The 20,766-nt window shown below is 34.4% G+C and overlaps 1 protein-coding gene across 2 annotated transcripts in view; it reads right to left on the bottom strand.

The window, feature by feature from the left end:
• GLRB (glycine receptor beta) overlaps positions 1–20,766 on the bottom strand; it is a 102,243-nt gene that overhangs the window by 17,476 nt on the left and 64,001 nt on the right. For both annotated transcript variants that reach the window (XM_082728462.1, XM_082728463.1), the window contains 2 exons: positions 16,699–16,851; positions 1,009–1,301 (listed from right to left, as the gene is read on the bottom strand). In XM_082728462.1, coding sequence (XP_082584588.1) covers positions 1,009–1,301; positions 16,699–16,851 — 446 coding nt within the window. The remainder of the gene's footprint in view (positions 1–1,008; positions 1,302–16,698; positions 16,852–20,766) is intronic.

Here is a 20,766-nt window from a genome sequence, read left to right as displayed (position 1 = left end):
GAGCAGATTAAAAGCCATAAATCAACAATATATGTTGTCTGCAAAAAGCTTACTTCACATACAGTGATACAGACATGCTGGATGGAAAAGGCTTGAAAAGACATGTCAAACATGACCTCTCTAAGGTCATGATGACTCTGCAGTAATGAAAATAGTATACTTATTCTTCATATTCTTCATAAAGAGAGTTTAATGACTTAACTAGAAATTTTTTTAATTTTCCTAAAAATTCTAGCTTCAGGCAACACCACATAGAAACAGTTTGTCTCCTTTTGTACTTAGAAAAGAGTCTGTAGCATACTTGCCTAACATTCTAGGTAAGGGATATGGCTGTAATTAACAAACTAATAGACTAATGGCCCATGTTAATGTAGTTATAATATAGCAGGAAGAGGTAAGGTTTTCAAGGTTGTAGGGCAGTATGAACCTATTATCTCTTATGGAATTTATCATGCAAAGCTCAATGGACATAGTCTCCTGGTTTACTACTCATCCCATACAGAAGACATCAATCAGGTACACTGGGGTAAGTGGATAGCTATATTTAATCCATGAAATAGCCTACTGCTCCAGAATTTATCAGAATCTAAAGGCATTGTCTATTATTCTTAAATCTATGATCAAGTGATAAGGCAATGTCCAATTCTGTAAGCACTCCCCACTAAGCTGGACAGATACTAAACTATGGGTATAGTGAGAAACAGTCAGAAGGCCTATACTTTGGCAAGATCTCCACATTCAAAGGTAGCCATCAAAGCAGAAATGTACCATTAAACTCCATGGAAAGTGTTCTAGAAATCTGATACAGTGTGGATTCCTGTTTCTTAATTAGTATTTAACCTAAGGGTTATTTTTATTTTTATTTTTTCCAAAAAGTATGCTGTGTACAGTTCCTTTTTTTCTGTGAGAGAACATGAGTGAACACCAATTCTATCAAACCTTCACACCACAGAAAAGTATCTTTCTCCTGATAGAGGAGAGAATTTCCCTGGACAGTTTCAATCTTACCTGCAAAGTGCTAATGTGAACAGGAGTGCCTGTACCATTAACAGTATTCTTTTTAGCAGCATTTCCACCTTTTCCATCTGCTTGCTCAGCCTTAGCAATTCTGGCTTTTTCTGCTTCAACTCTTTTGGGGTTATTCAACATCACCTGGACGACAGCATATTCCACCAGGGAAGCAAACCCAAAGAGAAGACAAGCAATGAGCCATACATCAAGAGCTTTCACGTAGGATACTTTGGGAAGTTCGGCAGCAAGGGTTGTACACTCAGAGGCCAAGCTGAGTACCGAGAAGATACCTACAGAAATAGAAATGGGAGTTAAAGTTGTTTTTTACCCCTGTGAAATGTTCTGCAAACATTACTTTTGGAAAATATCCCTCTCCAGTAAGTTGCAATGCTCCTCAGGTCTCTTTCAAGCTCAAAGAGTAGAAAAAACAATACTAACATACTTTTTATCTTAGGATTTGTGAATGTGGTTGGAGATTTTTACAAATATTTAATAATTAAAAGTAAACAGAAATTTAAACCAAGGTGTAAAAACACAATTTAGACCGGGTTTAAATACTGTAGATGTCTAAAAACTATTTTATAATATCTCAAAGAAAGCCACAAAGCTCTCTAACTAGTTATTTCATTTTTCCACTTTATTTTAGACAGTTATAGAACTGAATTTTACCCTATGAAGAACTAAACCTGAGCAAGAATAGAGCATACAAAACAATTTTCTGATAAGGTTCACAATTAAAAAACAAAATCTAATAGAAAAGATAAAGATAGAGTATTCCTGATTATTTCAGGGAAACAAATGATTTCAGCTTTTCAAGGAAAGACTAATATTCTTCTATGTAATATTAACCACTTATGGAAAGCTAACTAGTTATATATCAATTTAAGTCAAATAATTTTAAGATCCTAAAGGAAAATTGCATTAATTTATATCTCTCCTTTTCTTTCCACTTGCCATATTCCCAGCCTTTCCCTTTAGTCTTTCTCTCCCTTCCTTCATATTTTCAGAAGAGGGGATGGGCAAATATGACCCACTGGCACTAACTACCAATAATACACTGGATCAGAAAAAATCTCATATGATGTTAAGGGAGACTCACTTTCAGCCATGTAGGAAATAGGTTTGCCTTGACTCTGTGAGTCCATTTCACTTATGGGCAAAGTACACTTTTTAATTCTTAGATTTGACCACCCATGAGAGTTAATGATATGTCATCCTAATAAAGATGTACTTGGCTCTCTTTTCTCTTGCTTTGAAAATTTGGTAAGTACTATATTAGTATTAATAATCAGTTAAAACATTGAAAAATATATTCGATCAGTTGAATACTGAGGCTCTTGAAAGTTACAGAGTTTGTTGGTTTGTTTTTTTGTAAGTATGCAAGAGTTTAAAGAGTCTCTGTTAGAAAGAAAGGTTTCTAGCGGATGGAAACAATATTACTTAGAATATAAAGACTTGATAAACATCCTATATGCTATTAAACTAATTACCCTTAGTCCTGAGGAAAACTAAGAACTAATTAATAGGACTATATTTTAAAAGTTAATATAGGTCCTAATGTTACCAACCTGAAGTAGAAAATAACATACAAATCCAAGGTCCTATCACTTGTTTCTTGAAACTACAGTGAGTTATGCCTATGGGCATTAATTTGGCAAATGATTTTTCCAAGTCAATTTTTCTATTCTTAATCAAATGTTATCTGTCAACCTATCAATCAAAAATAAGCTTTACTGAATTCCCTGAGATAGAATATATTGACACACTATTCTCCATGTTTCCATAGCATTTCATGTTCATCAATAACAAAGAATATATCAAACTTAGTAGTATACCTGAATATTTTTTGATATATTAGAAACTCCATGAGAAAGTGGAGAATAATGTCAGATTATAGTGGGTCTTAAAAGCCCTATAATGAATTTACCATATTTGGTAGAAAATATTAAGAAACTGTAAGCTGAGGGAAGAGAAATGACATTATCAAAAGAATGTCAAAAACATTACTCTGGTAAGGATATACAAAACAGACTAAGTAAGGAAAAAAACAGCAGTTTTAGAAAGAAAGCATGAGAAAAGAAGAATAGGACTAATATCAAAAGGATTTTGAAGAGAACATTTTAAAAGACTTGGCTATTGATTGAAGGAAGAAGGAAAAGATTGAGAAAATTATCTGAAAAACAGAATAACTAGAAAAGTACCCATGAAAGATGGGAAGAAGAGACTTAGAAAAGATAATGACTTTGGTAATGAAAATACTGAGTTAGGTTAGATAAAGGCCAAGAAACTGATGACCATGACAGAGCACAAAGCACGTGAGAGTTTTGTAAAAGGAAAGAAAGATCAGCCAATACGAAGATGGAGGTCATGCTGAAAATGCAGAAAGCTTTGTGAGGAAAAGATGCTGGAATTTCAGAGAAAGGAAACCAAAGAAAGAGAGAAGGGACTGTCTTTTAAAAGGAATGGTATGACATTAATAGATGTGGGGTGGGGGGAGAAAGGTGGTATTTATAATTCCAGGTATTAAGTTAGAAACCATGATAGTCAATTCTATTAGAATTTTTATCATTTCAAAGGCAAAAGAATAGAAATGGAGATGAGTTCTGGAGGAGGAGAATGTGAATATCATTGCATGCCTTCTCTTTAGGAAATCATATTAAAACAGGAAATATCTTGTTTTTGCAATCCTAAAATAGGAAATCATGGGGCACCTGGGTGGCTCAGTCAGCAAAGTGGCCAACTCTTGATTTCAGCTCAGGTCATGATCTTGTGGTGTGAAATTGAGCCCTGCCTCAGGCTCTGCCCTCAGCACAGAGTCTGCTTCAGATTTCTCTCTCTCTCTCTCCCTCCATCCCAACCGCCACTCATATACTCTCTCTCTCTCTCTCAACAAATAAATAAAATCTTTTTTAAAAAGAAAATCTGAGCAAATAATATTCCTTTAGACAAACATTGTGACATTATCTTAATACATTCTTCAAATAAAATTACTTCATTATTAAGTAATGCATAGTGAATTTTTATCTGCATTTTAATAAATCATAAGCCAATCAAAGGAAATTCCACTGCTGGGTATCTACTCAAAGCAAATGAAATCTCTAATTTGAAAAGATATATGTATCCTTAAGTTTATTGCAGGACTATTTACAATAGCAAGATATGAAAGCAACCAAGTGCCCAATGATAGATGAATGGATAAAGAAAATGTGGAGATGTGGTGTGTGTGTGTGTGTGTGTGTGTGTGTGTGTGTGTGTGTACGGTGTAATATTATTCAGCCATAAAAAAATGAGATCTTGCCATTTGCGGCAATAAGGATGGAGCCAGAGAGTAGAATAGAATGCTAATGTAATAACAAATGCCATGAACCGGTCAAGAAGTAACTTCAAGTGTTCACATATCTGTCTAAACTCCAAATAATTTTTATACCATTAAGTGATAAACTATTTATCAAATTCATAGATGTGGAATTGTGATTAATAAAATGAAAATTCATTTAGAAGTACTACTGAATTATATTGGGATGTTATCATTTCAGAATGTCTTAATCAAAGGATACTAAAGGAAAACCATTATTAATATCATGTCCAAACTAAAATCCAAAAAGACTTTTTGACATTTCTGAAAGAGGTCCTGCTCCAAATGAAAAGAGTATCAGAATGAAATGTATGTATGTGTGGTCTGCTAGAGGTCTGAGTTGTAGCCTAAATTATCAAATATTTTTGACTGGAAGTTATTTGTTAAAAAAATTCCTTTTTAGCAGCAGTTCAAGTGTTTTATGTACCAGAGAAAGGGAATGTTCTGTATAATTTATAACAGTTAGTTCCATAGTTGTTTGCATAGTTATTCCCATACTTAAAGAAGTAACTAAGGACAAAAGTCTTCACCTAAAATTCATAGAGGGAGCTTTCATGTTTGTTAACAATGGAAAAGGTAAATCAAAACAAGATTGGGAGAATATCCGGTGTCTTTTCATGTGTTTACTGGCCCTCTGTAAATCTCTTGGAAAAACATTTATTCAAGTCTTCTGCCCATTTTTTAACTGGACTTTTATTTTGTTTTGTTTTGGTTTTTTTGCTATTGATATATTGGAAGAAGTCATTGTATATTTTGGATATTAGCATATCATATGATATGATAACATATCATATGATATGATAACATATCAGATATAGGATTTGCAATTATTTTCTCCAATTCAGTAGGTTATTTTTTCATTTTAATTGATGGTTTCCTTTGCTGTGCAGAAGCTTTTTAGTTTGATACAGTCCCATTTTTTATTTATGCTCTTGATGTCAGACTCAAAAAATCATCACCAAGACCTATGTCAAGGAGCTTACCACCTGTTTTCTGTTAAAAGATTATGGTTTCAGGTCTAATACTTAGTCTTTAATCCATTTGGCATTAATTTTTGCACATGTATAAGACAGTGGTCCAGTTTGCAGGTGACTGTCCAATTTTCCCGGCACTACTGAGGAGACTGTCCTTCCCCAGCTGTATATTTTTGGCTCTGCCATCGTAAATTAATTGACTATATATGCATGGGTTTTTTCTAGGCTCTCTATTTTGTTTCATTAATCTGTGTATCTATTTTTCATGTCAATACCATACTGTTTTAACTGCTATAGCTTTGTAGTATAGTTTGAAATCAGGGAGTGTGGATACCTTCAGTTTTGCTTTTCTTTGTCAAGACTGGTCTGGCTATTCAGGATTTTTTTGTAACTACATACAAATTTTAGGATTATTCTATTTCTGAGAAAAATGCTATTGGAATTTTGATAGAGATTCCACTGAATTTGTATACTGCTTGGAGTAATATAGACATTTTAACAATATTAATCTTCTAATCCATGGGTATGGAATATCTTTCCATTTTTTTTTGCATTGTCTTCAATTTTTTTAATAACATGTAGTTTTCAGTATATAGCTCATTTATATCCTTTGTTAAATTTATTCCTAAATATTTTATACTTTTTAATGCAATTGCAAATAGGATTTTCTAAATCTCTTTTATAGTTCATAATTAGCATAAAGAAACACAGCAGATTTTTATGTGTTGAATTTGTACGTTGCAACTATACTGAATTCATTTATTAATTCTAGCCATTTTTTGATGGAGTGTTCAGGGTTTTCTGTATATAATATGTCATCTGCAAATAGTGACAGTTTAATTCTTCCTTTCTAATTTAGATGTTTTTTATTTCTTTTTCTTGCCTAATTGCTCTGTGTAGGACTTCCAATACTATGTTAAATAAAAATAGCAAGAGTGGATAACCTTGTCTTATTCCTGATCTTAGATAAAAAGCTTTCAGCTTTACATTGTTGAGTATAAATGTTGACTGTGGGCTTGTTACATATGGGTTTTATTATGTTGAGGTACAGTCTCTCTATATCTACTTTCTTGAGAGCATATTTTTAAATCATAAATGAATCTTAAATGTATCAAATGCTTTTTCTGTATCTACAGGTCATAGGGGTTTTATCATTCATTTTGTTAATGTGGTGTATCACACTGACCAATGTAGAGATGTTGAATCATTCTTGCATCTCTGGAAAGAATTTCACTTGATCATGGTGTATGGTCATTTTAATGTACTCTTAAATTAGATTTGCTAGTATTTTGTTGAGTATTTTTGCATGTGTATTCACCAGGAATATTGGCCTGTAATCTTTTAAGTGTGTGGCATTTTTGTCTGTTTTTGGTACCAAAGTAATGCTGACCTTGTTAAATGTTTGGAAGAATTCTTCTGTTTTCTATTTTTTGGAAAAGTTTGAGAAAAAATGTTAAATGTTTGAAATTACTCGCCAGTGATGCTGTCCAGTCTAGGACTTTTGCTTTTGGGGAGGTTTATGATTATTGATTCAATCTCCTTGCTGGTAACCCATCTGTTTGAATTTGCTATTTTATTGTGATTGGGATTGGTAGGTTGTATGTTTATCCATTTCCTCTAGGCTATCTGTTTATTGGTGTATAATTGTTCCTAATAGTCTCTTGTGACCCTTCATTTTTGTTGATAACAGTTGTAACATCTCTTTTTTCCTGATTTTAGTGATCTGAGCATTTTCTCTTTCTTTCTATGTGAATCTAGCTAAATTTGTTTGTTTTCAAAGAGACAGCTTTTAGTTTCATTGATCTTTTTTTTTGTCCTTTTCGTCTCCATTTATTTCTACTATCATCTTTATTTCCTTCCATCTACTTACTTCTGACTTCATTTGTTCTTCTTTTTTATAGTTCCTATAGGCATAAAGTTGGGTTGTTTATATGAGATTTCTCTTGTTTCTTGAAGTAAGCATTTATCACTATGAAATTCCCTCTTAAAAGTACATTTGTTACATCTATAAATTTTGGTATGTTACCTTTCATTTTCATTTGTCTCAAGGTATTTTTAATTTCTCTTTTGATTTTTTGACCCATTGGTTGTTCAGTTGCATGCTGTTTAATATCCAGAAATGTGTCAATTTTGAAGTTTTCTTTGTGTAATTAATTTCTAATTTCAGGGACACCTGGGGCACTCAGTTGGTTAAACTTCCAACACTTGGTTTGGGCTCAGGTCATGACCAGAGCCATGGGACTGAGCCCTGTGTCAGGCTCTGTGCTCAGTAGGGAATATGCTTGAGATTCTCTCTCCCCCTCTCCCTTTGCCCCTTCCCCCCACTCACATGCACATGCACTCTCTCTTTCAAATAAAGAAATCTTTGTAATTTCTTGTGTAATACCATTGTGGTTTGAAAAGCTGCTTGATGTGACTTCGATCCTCTTAAATTTATTAAAACTTGTTTTTCAGCCTAACATATGATCTATCTTGGAAAATGCTCTATGTACACCTGAGAATATGTATTCTGCTGCTCTTAGATGCAATATTCTGTATCTGTTAAGTCCATATGTTCTAACATGCTGCTTAAGGCTGATGTTTATTGATCTTCTGTCTGGATGGTCTATCCATTGGTATAAATGGGGCATTAGAGTCTCCTTCTATTATGTATTGCTATCTATTTCTCCCTTTAAGTCTGTGAATATTTGCTTTATATATTTATGTGCTCCGATGCTGGGTGCATAAATATTTACAAATATTATGTTCTCTTGTTGGATTGGCCTCTTTGTCATAATGTAATGCCCTTCTTTGTCTCATTATAGTCTCCTTTTTTTAAAAAAGAATTTATTTATTGGAGAGATAGTGAGAGAGAGCATGAGTGGGATGAGAGGCAGAGGGAGAAGCAGACTCCCCACTGAACAGGGGGCCTGATGCAGTGCTTGATCCTAGGACTCTGGGATCATGACCTGAGCCAAAGATGGACACTTAACCGACTGAGCTACCCAAGTGCCCCTACAGTCTGTATTTAAAAATCTATTTTGTTGGGGCACCTGGGTGGCTCAGTGGGTTAAATCTTCTGCCTTCGGCTCAGGTCATGATCCCAGGGTCCTGGGATTGAGCCCCACATCGGGCTCTCTGCTCAGTGGAGATCCTGCTTCCTCCTCTCTCTCTGCCTGCCTCTCTGCCTCCTTGTGATCTCTGTATGTCAAATAAATAAATAAAATCTTTAAAAAAAAATCTATTTTGTTAATGTAAGTATAGCTACTCCAGTTTTGTTTCCATTTGAATGGAATATCTTTTTATTAAAGTACCATGATACATTAAATCATACATTAAAGTAGTAAGATTTCCTTTTTAGATAAAATCACAAATATGTAATGGTTTAATAACAGAGCTTCCAAATACATGAAGCATAATTTTTATAGTGTAAGATATTTAATAACTCTCTCACCAATAGCTATAAAAATAACTATACAGAAGACACAAAAGACTTCAATAGTACTATCAATCAACTTGACTCCATTGATATTTACAGAACACTACACCCAATGATGACAAATATACTTTTCAAGTGAACATGGTATAGTTACCAGGAGACATATACTGGTCTGGGCCATAAAAAACAGTTCCGATAAACAAAAGTTTGAAATCATATTCTGACAAAATCAGAAAGCATGTTCCAGTACTTATTAAAACTCTAAATATTTGGAAATCAAACAAAATCCATAAGCCAAGAAGAAATCACAAAAAAAAACAGAAAATATTTTTAATGGAAAGAAGATGAAAAAATATATATCAAAATTTTGTGAATAGTAGCTAAAGTAGTGCTTATAGGGATATTAATAACTTTAAATGCTCATCTAGGAAAAAAAAATCTAAAAATGATCTGAGTTCCCACTTTCAGCATCAAAAATATCCAATTAAATTCAAACTAATTAAAAAAAGAATTTAATAAAGAGCTAAAAATCAACAAAAAGGAAAATAGAAGAGATAAATGAAACGAAATCTGAAATTTTGAAAATGTCAAGAAATCGGCAAGCTTTTAGCTAGAATGATTAAGAATAAAGAGAATTCACAATTTAACAATATCAGGAACAAAATCTGGAATACCACTACAGCCAGACATTAAAGGAATAAAGAAATATTATCAACATATTTTTGTGCTAATAATTTTTACAACTCATGTAACATCTAGAAATCAATCAATATAATTCACCAAAATAAATATGAAAACCCATCTAAATACTTAAATACATGCATAAAAAGTATTTGGCAAAATTCAATCAAATTTAAACTCAATCCAAATTCAATCAAATTTTATCATACGTGTTAAAAAAAAAAAAACTCTGAGCCAACTAGAGAGAAAATGGAATCTATGCAACCCAATTAAGACAGCTACAAAAAATCTACAGCTACTACCACACCCAATAATGAGTGGCTCAGTTATTTCTACCCAGAAACAGGAATAACCCCTGTCTCAACAATTCTATTCAACATTACACTAGAGAACTACAATAAGGTGAGAAAATTAAATGTTAGGGAGTATGTGAAGTAACTGTTAAATGTTAGGGAGTATGTGAAGCAAATGATACCATCTTTTTGATAAACTCTATAGTAGTATTTCATAAAAGTAAAACATATTTTGATATCATCTCACACCTGTCAGAATGGCTAAAATCAAAAACACAAGAAACAACAAGTGAGGTTGTGGTGAGGATGTAGAGAAAAAAGAGCTCTTTTATATTGTTGGTGGGAATGCAAACTGGTGCAACCACTGTGGAAAACAGTAAGGAGGTTCCTCAAAAAATTAAAAATAGAACTACCCAGAATTACATCCAGTAATTACAGTACCAGGTATTTACCATAAAAATACAGAAACACTATTTCAAAGGGATATATGTTCCTCATGTTTATTACAGCATTATTTGCGATAACCAAATTATGGAAGCAGTCCAAATATCCATCCATAGATGAATAAAGAAAATGTGGTATTTATGTGTATGCATATACAACATATATACCCATACATACACACATGTAAACATACCATGAAATATTATTCAGACATAAAAATTATGAAATTGCCATTTACAACAACATAGACTGAGCTAGAAATTCTAATGTTAAGCAAAATAAGTCAGAGAAGGACAAATGCTATACATATATATATATATGCTATTCACATGTGGAATTTAAGAAATTTAAGAAACAAAACAAATGAGCAAAATTTAAAAAAAACAGAGAGAGACAAATTTAAAAACAGACTCTTAACTATAGAGAACAAAGTGATGGTTACTAGAGGCGACAAGGATGGGGGATGGGTAAAATAGGGTGAAGGAGATTAAAAGTACACTTATGATGAGCACTGAGTAATGTATAGAAGGGCTGAATCACTACATTGTACATCTGAAACTAAAACATGGAATATTTACTATCAGGCCTTTTACAGGAGTTTGCTGATCCCTGGAACAAATCCACTTTGTCCTAGCAAAGTCCAGTCTGTCCACCAGATCTCATCCCCTCTCACTTCTCAAGGATTCTGCTCCTACACTTCTTCCAGCTCTCATTTTTTCCTTTGTTAATGCTTGTTTTCCACCAAAAATAAATATAATATGATTTTGTCCACCTTAAAAACAAAACCCCCAAACCTGTCAACTCCTATTCCCACACCAGCTATTTCCCTATTCTCTTTTTCTTTTCACAGTTAACAATCTCCAATGGGTTGTTTATACTGGATGCCAATAGTTCCTCCCCTCCTATTCTCACTTGAAGTCACTCCCAACCAAGCTTTCCTCTTGTCACTCTACGGAAACTGTCCTTATCATGGACACCAGTGACTTCCTCAGGCTGCTGAATCCAATGACAATATTTAGCCCCAAACTTAACTTAACTGATCACTCCCTTCACCTAGAAATGCTTTCTCCATTTGGCTTCCAGGAAGCTACATCTTGTTGGTTGTCACTCATCTTCTCAGTCTCAGGGGTTGAGTTCTGAGACGTCTTCTCTACCCATAATCCAGTCTCCCTTTAAAGATCATCTGTATGCTGATAAATCTGAAGTTCTTACCACCAGCCTTAATCTTTCCTAGAAACCCCAGTCTTGTATATCCAATTGAATACCTGATAACTCTACCTAAAAGATATCTCAGACTTAACATGTCCAAAAAGAAGCTCCTGGTCTGCCCAACTTCTCAAACATACTTTGCCCACAGATTTTCCCATCTAATTTAGTGGCAGCTTCATCTTCCTGGCTTTTCAGCCAGAAAAACCCTTGAAGTCAGCCTTGAATCTGCTTTCTTAAATCCGACATACAACACATCTGCAAATCTCATTATGTCTACCATAACCATCATCTATTTATATGCGTCTCTACCCCCTAGCAATACTGTGATTGTTTCACCTGGATTACTAGAGCTTCCTAATAACTACCTTCCCTGCTCCCACCCAAACCCCCTTTTAATGGGTTCTACACAAAGCAGACAAAGAGAATTTATTAAAATTTAAAGCAGATCACATGTAAAAGCCCTCAAGGTCTTCCCATTTCAGCCAAAATCATCAGAATGCCTTAGGAGATGTTACATGGTCTCCTTAACACTGCTGTCTTTCTGACCTCATCTACTAATCACACTTTCACTCATTCTGATCCAGCCACATTGGCCTTGGCATTCCCAAAAATATTCCAAGCATGCTCCTGCCTCAGGAATGCTGGACTTGATGATCACTATCCCAGCTTATTCTTTCCTAGATACACAAGTGATTCATTTCTTCACCTCTGTCACATTTTTATCCAATATCACTTCCTTCTGAGAAGTTCCTGACAAGTAGGCTGCTGTCCCTGAACTCTCTTAAACTGAAGTAGAGTTGACATACAATGCAATATTAGTTTTAGGTGTACAGTAAAGTGATTTGACAATTCTGTTTGCATTGGCCGGGAATCGAACCCGGGCCTCCCGCGTGGCAGGCGAGAATTCTACCACTGAACCACCAATGCCCAGTGATTTGACAATTCTATTGAGTGTTCAATGCTCACCATGATTAAATGTATTCCGCCATCATACCTTGTTATTATAGTATTATGGACTATATTCCCTATGCTGTACTTCTTATCTCTAGGACTTATTTGTTCTATAACTGGAAGTTATATATCATCATCTTAGAGATTACATATTGTGCTTATTTGGTTTCTCTTTCTTTCCAAGAAAAAGTACACTCATTGAGGCTCAGTGTTTTTTTTTTTTTGTTTGTTTGTTTGTTTTATCTATTTTATCTATTTTGTATTTACTTTAACTATATGCCCATCTTCTTGAACATTGCTTAGGACATAGTTGGTGCACAATAAATACTTGCTAAATGAATCTATTGTGCTTTATAAACTGTTATGTATAAATGAGGCATATTATTAACTCCTGAATGGGTAATAAGCACCTTCCACTCATATTTTCAATCTTCCAATTAACCCTTTGAGTAGTTTTTCATCCCTATCGACATTTTAACAGAGTAGGCTTAAAGAGATTAGATCTGCTTGTTGTCCAAACTGTCATAGCTAGTAAGCTGACAGCAGGAATTCAAATCCAGATTTAACGGAAAGGACTGACTTGCAACCATGAAGCATTGTTTACTTCATACAACAGTTCCACTGGATATTAACTGGAAAGTTAAGGGACTTCATGACAGAAGTCTTGTAATAGATGGGGATTTACAGAGAAAAATCCTTCAAGAATATGTCAGGGATGAAATGTCTCCAGGGTACTCTTGGAAGCCTGACATTTCAATTTATATCCCTGCATGATATTCCTAATAAGCAAAAAATTAACTATTTGGGGGAAATTCATGATATTTTTGACAAGTCTGACACAAATCTATTTTTTTAGGAGTTTTATTCTCAGTACAGCATACTACATAGTTCATTCTCATCCCCTAAAGGAGTTAATCCTGGTTGTCTCTGTCTTCATTCCAGATACATAACCAGTAGGATGAAATTTCCCACATTTCTGGTTATTAAGATATAGATTTGGTCTCTGTGGCTCTTATTAAATACAAACCATCACATTTCTTACCCAGGTAAAACTGTCATTTTCATTGCTTCTTTCCTGGTTGCCTACTCTTTAAAATCTGTATTTCATTTAATTCCCCTACTCTGTCAGGAGGGAGATTTGCACAAGCTCTTTTCAATGGAAAAAAAAGTGCTGCCACCAGTCCCTAAGAGGCCAGATATACCACAGTCTTACCTATATAAGTTCCAGGTGATATTCAGAAAACATACACACACACACATACACACACAGTAATGAAACATCTTAAAACATTATAAACAATCAAAATTTGTTATAACAATCTTCTTATTTTTAAGTTTAATCAATTCATCCATTAGAAGATCTCTTGATTATTTCATGAAGCAAAGACTTTTTCACCCCTATATAGACACAGTTTTCAAGACTGGCTGATGCTGTTTCTGTGTGGCAGAGCATTAAAAGTAACAAATGGGGGAGCATGGATAACCAGCTCTTCTTTTCCTTAGCCAGTCCTGATGATAGAGCACACAATAACTGATGTTTAAGAAAATGACATGAAGTCATGTTTAAAAAAATACACTGTACCACATATTCCCAGTTGAAGAGTATGGGATGGTATACAATATAATTTAGAAAGAGTCCCATCAAAATAGTTTTATGTTTAGTTTGGCACTCTTGGGGAATTTAGATTTTAGTTATCTGTGAAAATTATTTAATAATTATTGCATGAAAGTCAAAGTAGGATAGATTAACTGTTTAAAATATCCAAATATCTGTTCATGTCCTCTGCCCATTTCTTGATTGGATTATTTGTTCTTTGGGTGTTGAGTTTGCTAAGTTCTTTATATATTCTGGACACTAGTCCTTTATCTGATATGTCGTTTGCAAATATCTTCTCCCATTCTGTCAGTTGTCTTTTGATTTTGTTAACTGTTTCCTTTGCTGTGCAAAAGCTTTTGATCTTGATGAAATCCCAATAGTTCATTTTTTCCCTTGCTTCCCTTGCCTTTTGCGTTGTTCCTAGGAAGATGTTGCTGCGGCAGAGGTCGAAGAGGTTGCTGCCTGTGTTCTCCTCAAGGATTTTGATGGATTCCTTTCGCACATTGAGGTCCTTCATCCATTTTGAGTCTATTTTTGTGTGTGGTGTAAGGAAATGGTCCAATTTCATTTTTCTGCATATGGCTGTCCAATTTTCCCAGCACCATTTATTGAAGAGGCTGTCTTTTTTCCATTGGACATTCTTTCCTGCTTTGTCGAAGATGAGTTGACCATAGATTTGAGGGTCTATTTCTGGGCTCTCTATTCTGTTCCATTGATCTATGTGTCTGTTTTTGTGCCAGTACCATGCTGTCTTGATGATGACAGCTTTGTAATAGAGCTTGAAGTCCGGAATTGTGATGCCACCAACGTTGGCTTTCTTTTTCAATATCCCTTTGGCTATTCGAGGTCATTTCTGTTTCCATATAAATTTTAGCATTATTTGTTCCATTTCTTTGAAAAAGATGGATGGTACTTTGATAGGAATTGCATTAAATGTGTAGATTGCTTTAGGTAGCATAGACATTTTCACAATATTTATTCTTCCAATCCAGGAGCATGGAACATTTTTCCATTTCTTTGTGTCTTCCTCAATTTCTTTCATGAGTACTTTATAGTTTTCTGAGTATAGATTCTGTGCCTCTTTGGTTAGGTTTATTCCTAGGTATCTTATGGTTTTGGATGCAATTGTAAATGGGATTGACTCCTTAATTACTCTTTCTTCTGTCTTGCTGTTGGTGTAGAGAAATGCAACTGATTTCTGTGCATTAATTTTATATCCTGACACTTTACTGAATTCCTGTATAAGTTCTAGCAGTTTTGGAGTGGAGTATTTTGGGTTTTCCACATATAGTATCATATCATCTGCGAAGAGTGATAATTTGACTTCTTCTTTGCCAATTTGGATGCCTTTAATTTCCTTTAGTTGTCTGATTGCTGAGGCAAGGACCTCTAGTACTATGTTGAATAGCAGTGGTGATAATGGACAAATAATCCAATCAAGAAATGGGCAGAGGACATGAACAGACATTTCTGCAAAGAAGACATCCAGATGGCCAACAGACACATGAAAAAGTGCTCCATATCACTCGGCATCAGGGAAATACAAATCAAAACCACAATGAGATATCACCTCACACCAGTCAGAATGGCTAAAATCAACAAGTCAGGAAATGACAGATGCTGGCGAGGATGCGGAGAAAGGGGAACACTCCTACACTGTTGGTGGGAATGCAAGCTGGTGCAGCCACCCTGGATAACAGCATGGAGGTTCCTCAAAATGTTGAAAATAGAACTGCCCTATGACCCAGCAATTGCACTATTGGGTATTTACCCTAAAGATACAAACGTAGTGATCCAAAGGGGCACGTGCACCCAAATGTTTATAGCAGCAATGTCCACAATAGCCAAACTATGGAAAGAACCTAGATGTCCATCAACAGATGAATGGATCAAGAAGATGTGGTATATATACACAATGGAATACTATGCAGCCATCAAAAGAAATGAAATCTTGCCATTTGCGACAACGTGGATGGAACTAGAGCATATCATGCTTAGCGAAATAAGTCAAGCAGAGAAAGACAACTATCATATGATCTCCCTGATATGAGGAAGTGGTGATGCAACATGGGGGCTTAAGTGGGTAGGAGAAGAATCAATGAAACAAGATGGGATTGGGAGGGAGACAAACCATAAGTGACTCTTAATCTCACAAAACAAACTGAGGGTTGCTGGGGGGAGGGGGTTTGGGAGAAGGGGGTGTTGGGGAGGGTATGTGCTGTGGTGAGTGCTGTGAAGTGTGTAAACCTGGTGATTCACAGACCTGTACCCCTGGGGATAAAAATATATGTTTATAAAAAATTTTTTAAAAAAATAAATAAATAAAATAAATAAATAAAATATCCAAATATATGAAAAGAAAAAAAAAACTTGGTTTCATTATGGAGTTCATAAACATTGAGAAATTCTAGTTAAAGTTCAAGTTTTTTTTTTTAAGATTTATTTATTTTATTTGACAGAGAGAGAGATCACAAGTAGGCAGAGAGGCAGGCAGTTGTCGGGGAAGCAAGCTCCCTGCTGAGCAGAGCCCAAATGTGGGGCTTGATCCCAGGACCCTGAGACCATGACCTGAGCTGAAGGCAGAGGCTTAACCCACTCAGCCACTCAGGTACCCTCAAGGTCAAGTTTTGAGGGAAGTCTAAAAACAGATGAGAATAAGGTTGCCTTCAATTTTAAAAGTCTATTTTAAAAGTGTTGAGTATATAGTGAGTTATGCAAGGACATAACTCATTCCTGACACGAGAGAAAAGCACAGAATACTTTACCCAGGGGCACTCGGGCAGCACTTGCATCTGGGTTGATCCAGAAGGAGAGCCAGGAGAGAACCACTATCAGCAAGGTTGGGGCATAAACACCCATCATGTAAAAGCCAACCTGTCTCCTCAGGGTGAAGATGACTTCCACACAGGTGTAGTACCCTTTTGGAAACAAACTTTATGTTAGAAATCAGAGGGGCCCACCTACCTACAACAGCAAAAAACCAATAATGTACCTGTAAATTATAAGTCACTTCTATTTGAGACAGTTTCAAAGTAAATTCCACAAAGAGAGTTTTCTCTTATAAATATATAATTTATTTGGTGTAAAGGTTGACATGATAGGACCCGTCTCACCTGACCTTTCACAACCTTATTATGATGTTGAGAAATAGATACCACATGCTGTTCCACTATGTCAGGGTCACAGCTTTTAAGTCTTTGTTCAGGGAATTGGCAATGAACTTAAACTTTTCATTACCCATGGGCACTGTCAGAGCAACTGATCTGAAGGAGTCATATAGGGAGCAGTAAATCAAAGTGGAACAAGTCTAAAAAGAAACATTCCACGACTATGTATTGTCAGTATAATTTTTCAGTTACATGTACCTTCTTATCTAGAAAGCATAGCAGTCTACAATAACTCCCATGCATACTTAAACCTTAAAATATTAAGCATATTGTAAGTAAATCTTAGCAAGGATAAGAAATACATGTTTTCAGGCTATAGAGATAAAATATTATACAGGGTAGTTATCTGATATTCCTCTCAATTCTGTCCCATCTGCCACTCCAGGTGCACTCCATGCTTTATGAGGGAAAGGACTTCATTGTCAGAAGCTGAGACAAATGCAGAAATTGCCTTACAACGTAATTCTAGGGATGCCATGATACCAACTAGTCCCCCAAATTAATCACAAATTATGGGCAGCCTCATCAGAGCCTTTGCTGACTTGAGAAACAAAATAAGTGACAAGATATTCTTCTAGCACTGGAATAGAAGAGAGACTTCTAGATGTTTGAGAATTTTTTTAAAAAATGCTTTAGTCCTTTCAGTTAGCAATTTAAATACAATAGTTAATGCTTGAAGTGCTTAATTTTGATAAAAATCTCATTTACCATTCGGAAAAAAGCAAGGCTATGTGCAAATAACAGAAAGTTAATATGTCTCCAATTGTGTTTAGCTTAAACACCAGTATTTCAAAATGCTAAAATAAATAAATGTATAAATAAATATAATAATTATGGGGAAATGACAATATTTTTTTTGCTATTTTATATTTTAAAAGTAACATTTACTTATTTTCCTAGTTAGGAAGAATATACACACTTCTAGCACTAGAACAAACTTCAAATTCATTCATTAATGATACCTATGGTGGTACTGGCACACAATAGGATCTTAAAAAATGTTAAATAAAAGAACAGCTATTTACATCATCTTATTAAGTAGCTTAGACCAGAAATCTATCCTTTTCCCCGTGTGAATTATAATCATTGCTAACTCTGAGAGATTAGAATATTGGGGCTAATGTAACAAAATTTAAGAACTGACTGGAACTGAAGTAAATTCTAATTATGCCAAATGTTTCCAAATTATATATTAAAAAACAAACAAACAAACAAACAAAAACAGCATGTTTGTCTTCTTTTTTATTTTAAGTACATTAAAAGTAGAAAATCAATTTAAATTATTCACAGGTTTTTAAAAGATACAAGAGGTCAAACAATGAAAACTCCCTCCCTTGTGTCTTCCCACCACTCATCTTAACTTCCTGCCTGCATAAACAAGAACATGTTTCTAACTAAAAATCATGTGCAAAATTTCCAAAATAGAATCCTTCATAATTCCAATTTTCCTCAATTAAGAGACTCACGGTACCTCCTAAAAGTGGTTCTGAAGTACCTGGCTTTGCAATAGTATCACTTACTCAAGTTCTTTTTATGTGTACCTAGTGCCTGTGAGATAGAGAACAACATGTATGTGTTTACTGCATATTTTTAGGTACCCTAAATTGTCACAAATATTACAATAACTTACTCTAGAGTTGCTCACTCTAAAATGAATTTTGCATTCCATCCCACCACGTTTAAATAACAAGCCTAAATAACAGGACTCCTATAGTCTGAAGCCGGTTTCCACACCCTTCTTTTATGAAGGCACCCACTAGGGGAGCTTCCCAGGACTGGGATGAATTCGGCAATAAAATATATGCTTGGATATAATAGTGATTTGCTCCATAAACTTTTATGAGAAACATTTTTTGATCTTTTTTGATCTTTTCCTAGTACTGTTACATTTATGAGAGGCAGGTGGGCAGCTAATTGATATAAATGTTCATTGGCAAATTCAATTTACTTTCTATTTCCTGTGAGGTTTTATTTCACTATTATTCACTTAGGCTTTCAATTTAAGTATTTCTGCATACTTGTTTCCCTATCCATCTCTCCACCTCTGTAACATCTATAATTATAAAATAACTGTAATTTTTAATAAAGTTAAAGCCAAATCATCATTTCTGATTATTTCTGTACTAGTTAAAGAAAATAGTGTCCATCATTTTATAAATGTTGCTGTCTATATCTTTTTCACTATTTTATATATTAGGCATTCATATATTTATAAGTTTCCATCTAATATTATCTAAATATTATCCAAATATTAAAATGTTTTACTTATATTCATATGATGACTCATGTAAACACTGATAACATGCTTACTGAAACACAGTAAATGACAATTATCATTATGTTAGACATAAGTTCTTTTATCGTTATTTTGTATAGCTAATGAGAGATCAGCGACTTACTTAAAACAGCTCAAAAAGGACTACAAAAAACTTTTGTGTTTATAATCTTGAGTAACCTCTCAAGCACAAAAGGATCTTATTTATTTTATGTGTGTACCATATTAGAATATAGATCTATAAAAAGACAGAGATATCTCCTTTATTGCTTGTTGCATCCCCAATGAAGGTTTTTAGATGTAGGACTTAAAGGTAAAAAAAATAGGTTAAAAAAAAAAAACACCCAGGATTTTCAATGCTATCTCATAATTTTATGCTATTACATAAAATCAGAAATAAAATTACTAGCTTTATTTTCATCTTTAGACAAAGCTTAAAACTTCAATAAGGTCATTTCGAATTTCTCAAAACAATTTTGAGCCTATTCATTTTGAAATATTAACCATATAATCTAGATGTGGATAACTATTTGCAAAGTGCAGGAGGACTGACTTCACAGGTAGTATAGCAATGTCAGACTCACTATTCCAGTCATCACTCAGTAACTATATGACTTGGGTAAGTGTCTTTGGCCTATTATCCTAACATGTAAAAAAGGGAAAATAAAAGTACTGAATGCATAGGGTGGTTGTGAGAATTAAAATAGAGTTCCTGCAGAGCACTTAAAATAATGCCTAACAAACAGCAAGAAATCCAAAAGCTATCTACCAAATATGTGTTTCTACACAACAATCCGAAAAGGATTGTCCTTGGCTTTCAAGCTTTTTTTTTTTCTTTTTTCTTTTTTTTCCATTACTAGGTGACCTGTCAAAGTTTCTAAACACGGTAGTGCATTTCCCTTAATTTGAGTGAGTACAGAGAAAAGGAGTACAGTTCTTCATGCAGCAGCTGACATTGATTTGCCTGGAACTTTCCACAAGCCCCTCAATCACTGTGCTCCTCAGTTATTTTCTGTGTTAAATAAAGGAACTGGTTCAGAACTGTCAATAAGATCACTAAAAGCCCATGTATCCAAATCATACATGAGTGTTTTGATGATCAAATTTTTTGAGAGTTCTCAGGTTTTCCTTTTTAAAATACTTTATAATTTCTTTTAGCAGTTTATTTGTTTTTTATCTCTCTTGTTCTAATATACTATAAACTCTATAACAGAAGGAGCTATTTATATATAAATGCTATATAATCCATTAAATTATGTGAGTGTCAATGACAACAGATGCTCAAACTAACTTTATCTCCAAGTTGCCTAAGTGTTGCATTTACTGTAGCCCTGTAAATGTGTCAAAGTTCACTCTGCCTTTTTTCATATTATATTTTGTCTTTGATGATG

Source organism: Mustela nivalis (genome assembly GCF_964662115.1).
Source record: "Mustela nivalis genome assembly, chromosome: 4".
Classification (NCBI taxonomy): domain Eukaryota; kingdom Metazoa; phylum Chordata; class Mammalia; order Carnivora; family Mustelidae; genus Mustela; species Mustela nivalis.
Note: the sequence above shows the minus strand (reverse complement) of the source record. Positions and strands in the feature narration are given on the sequence as shown.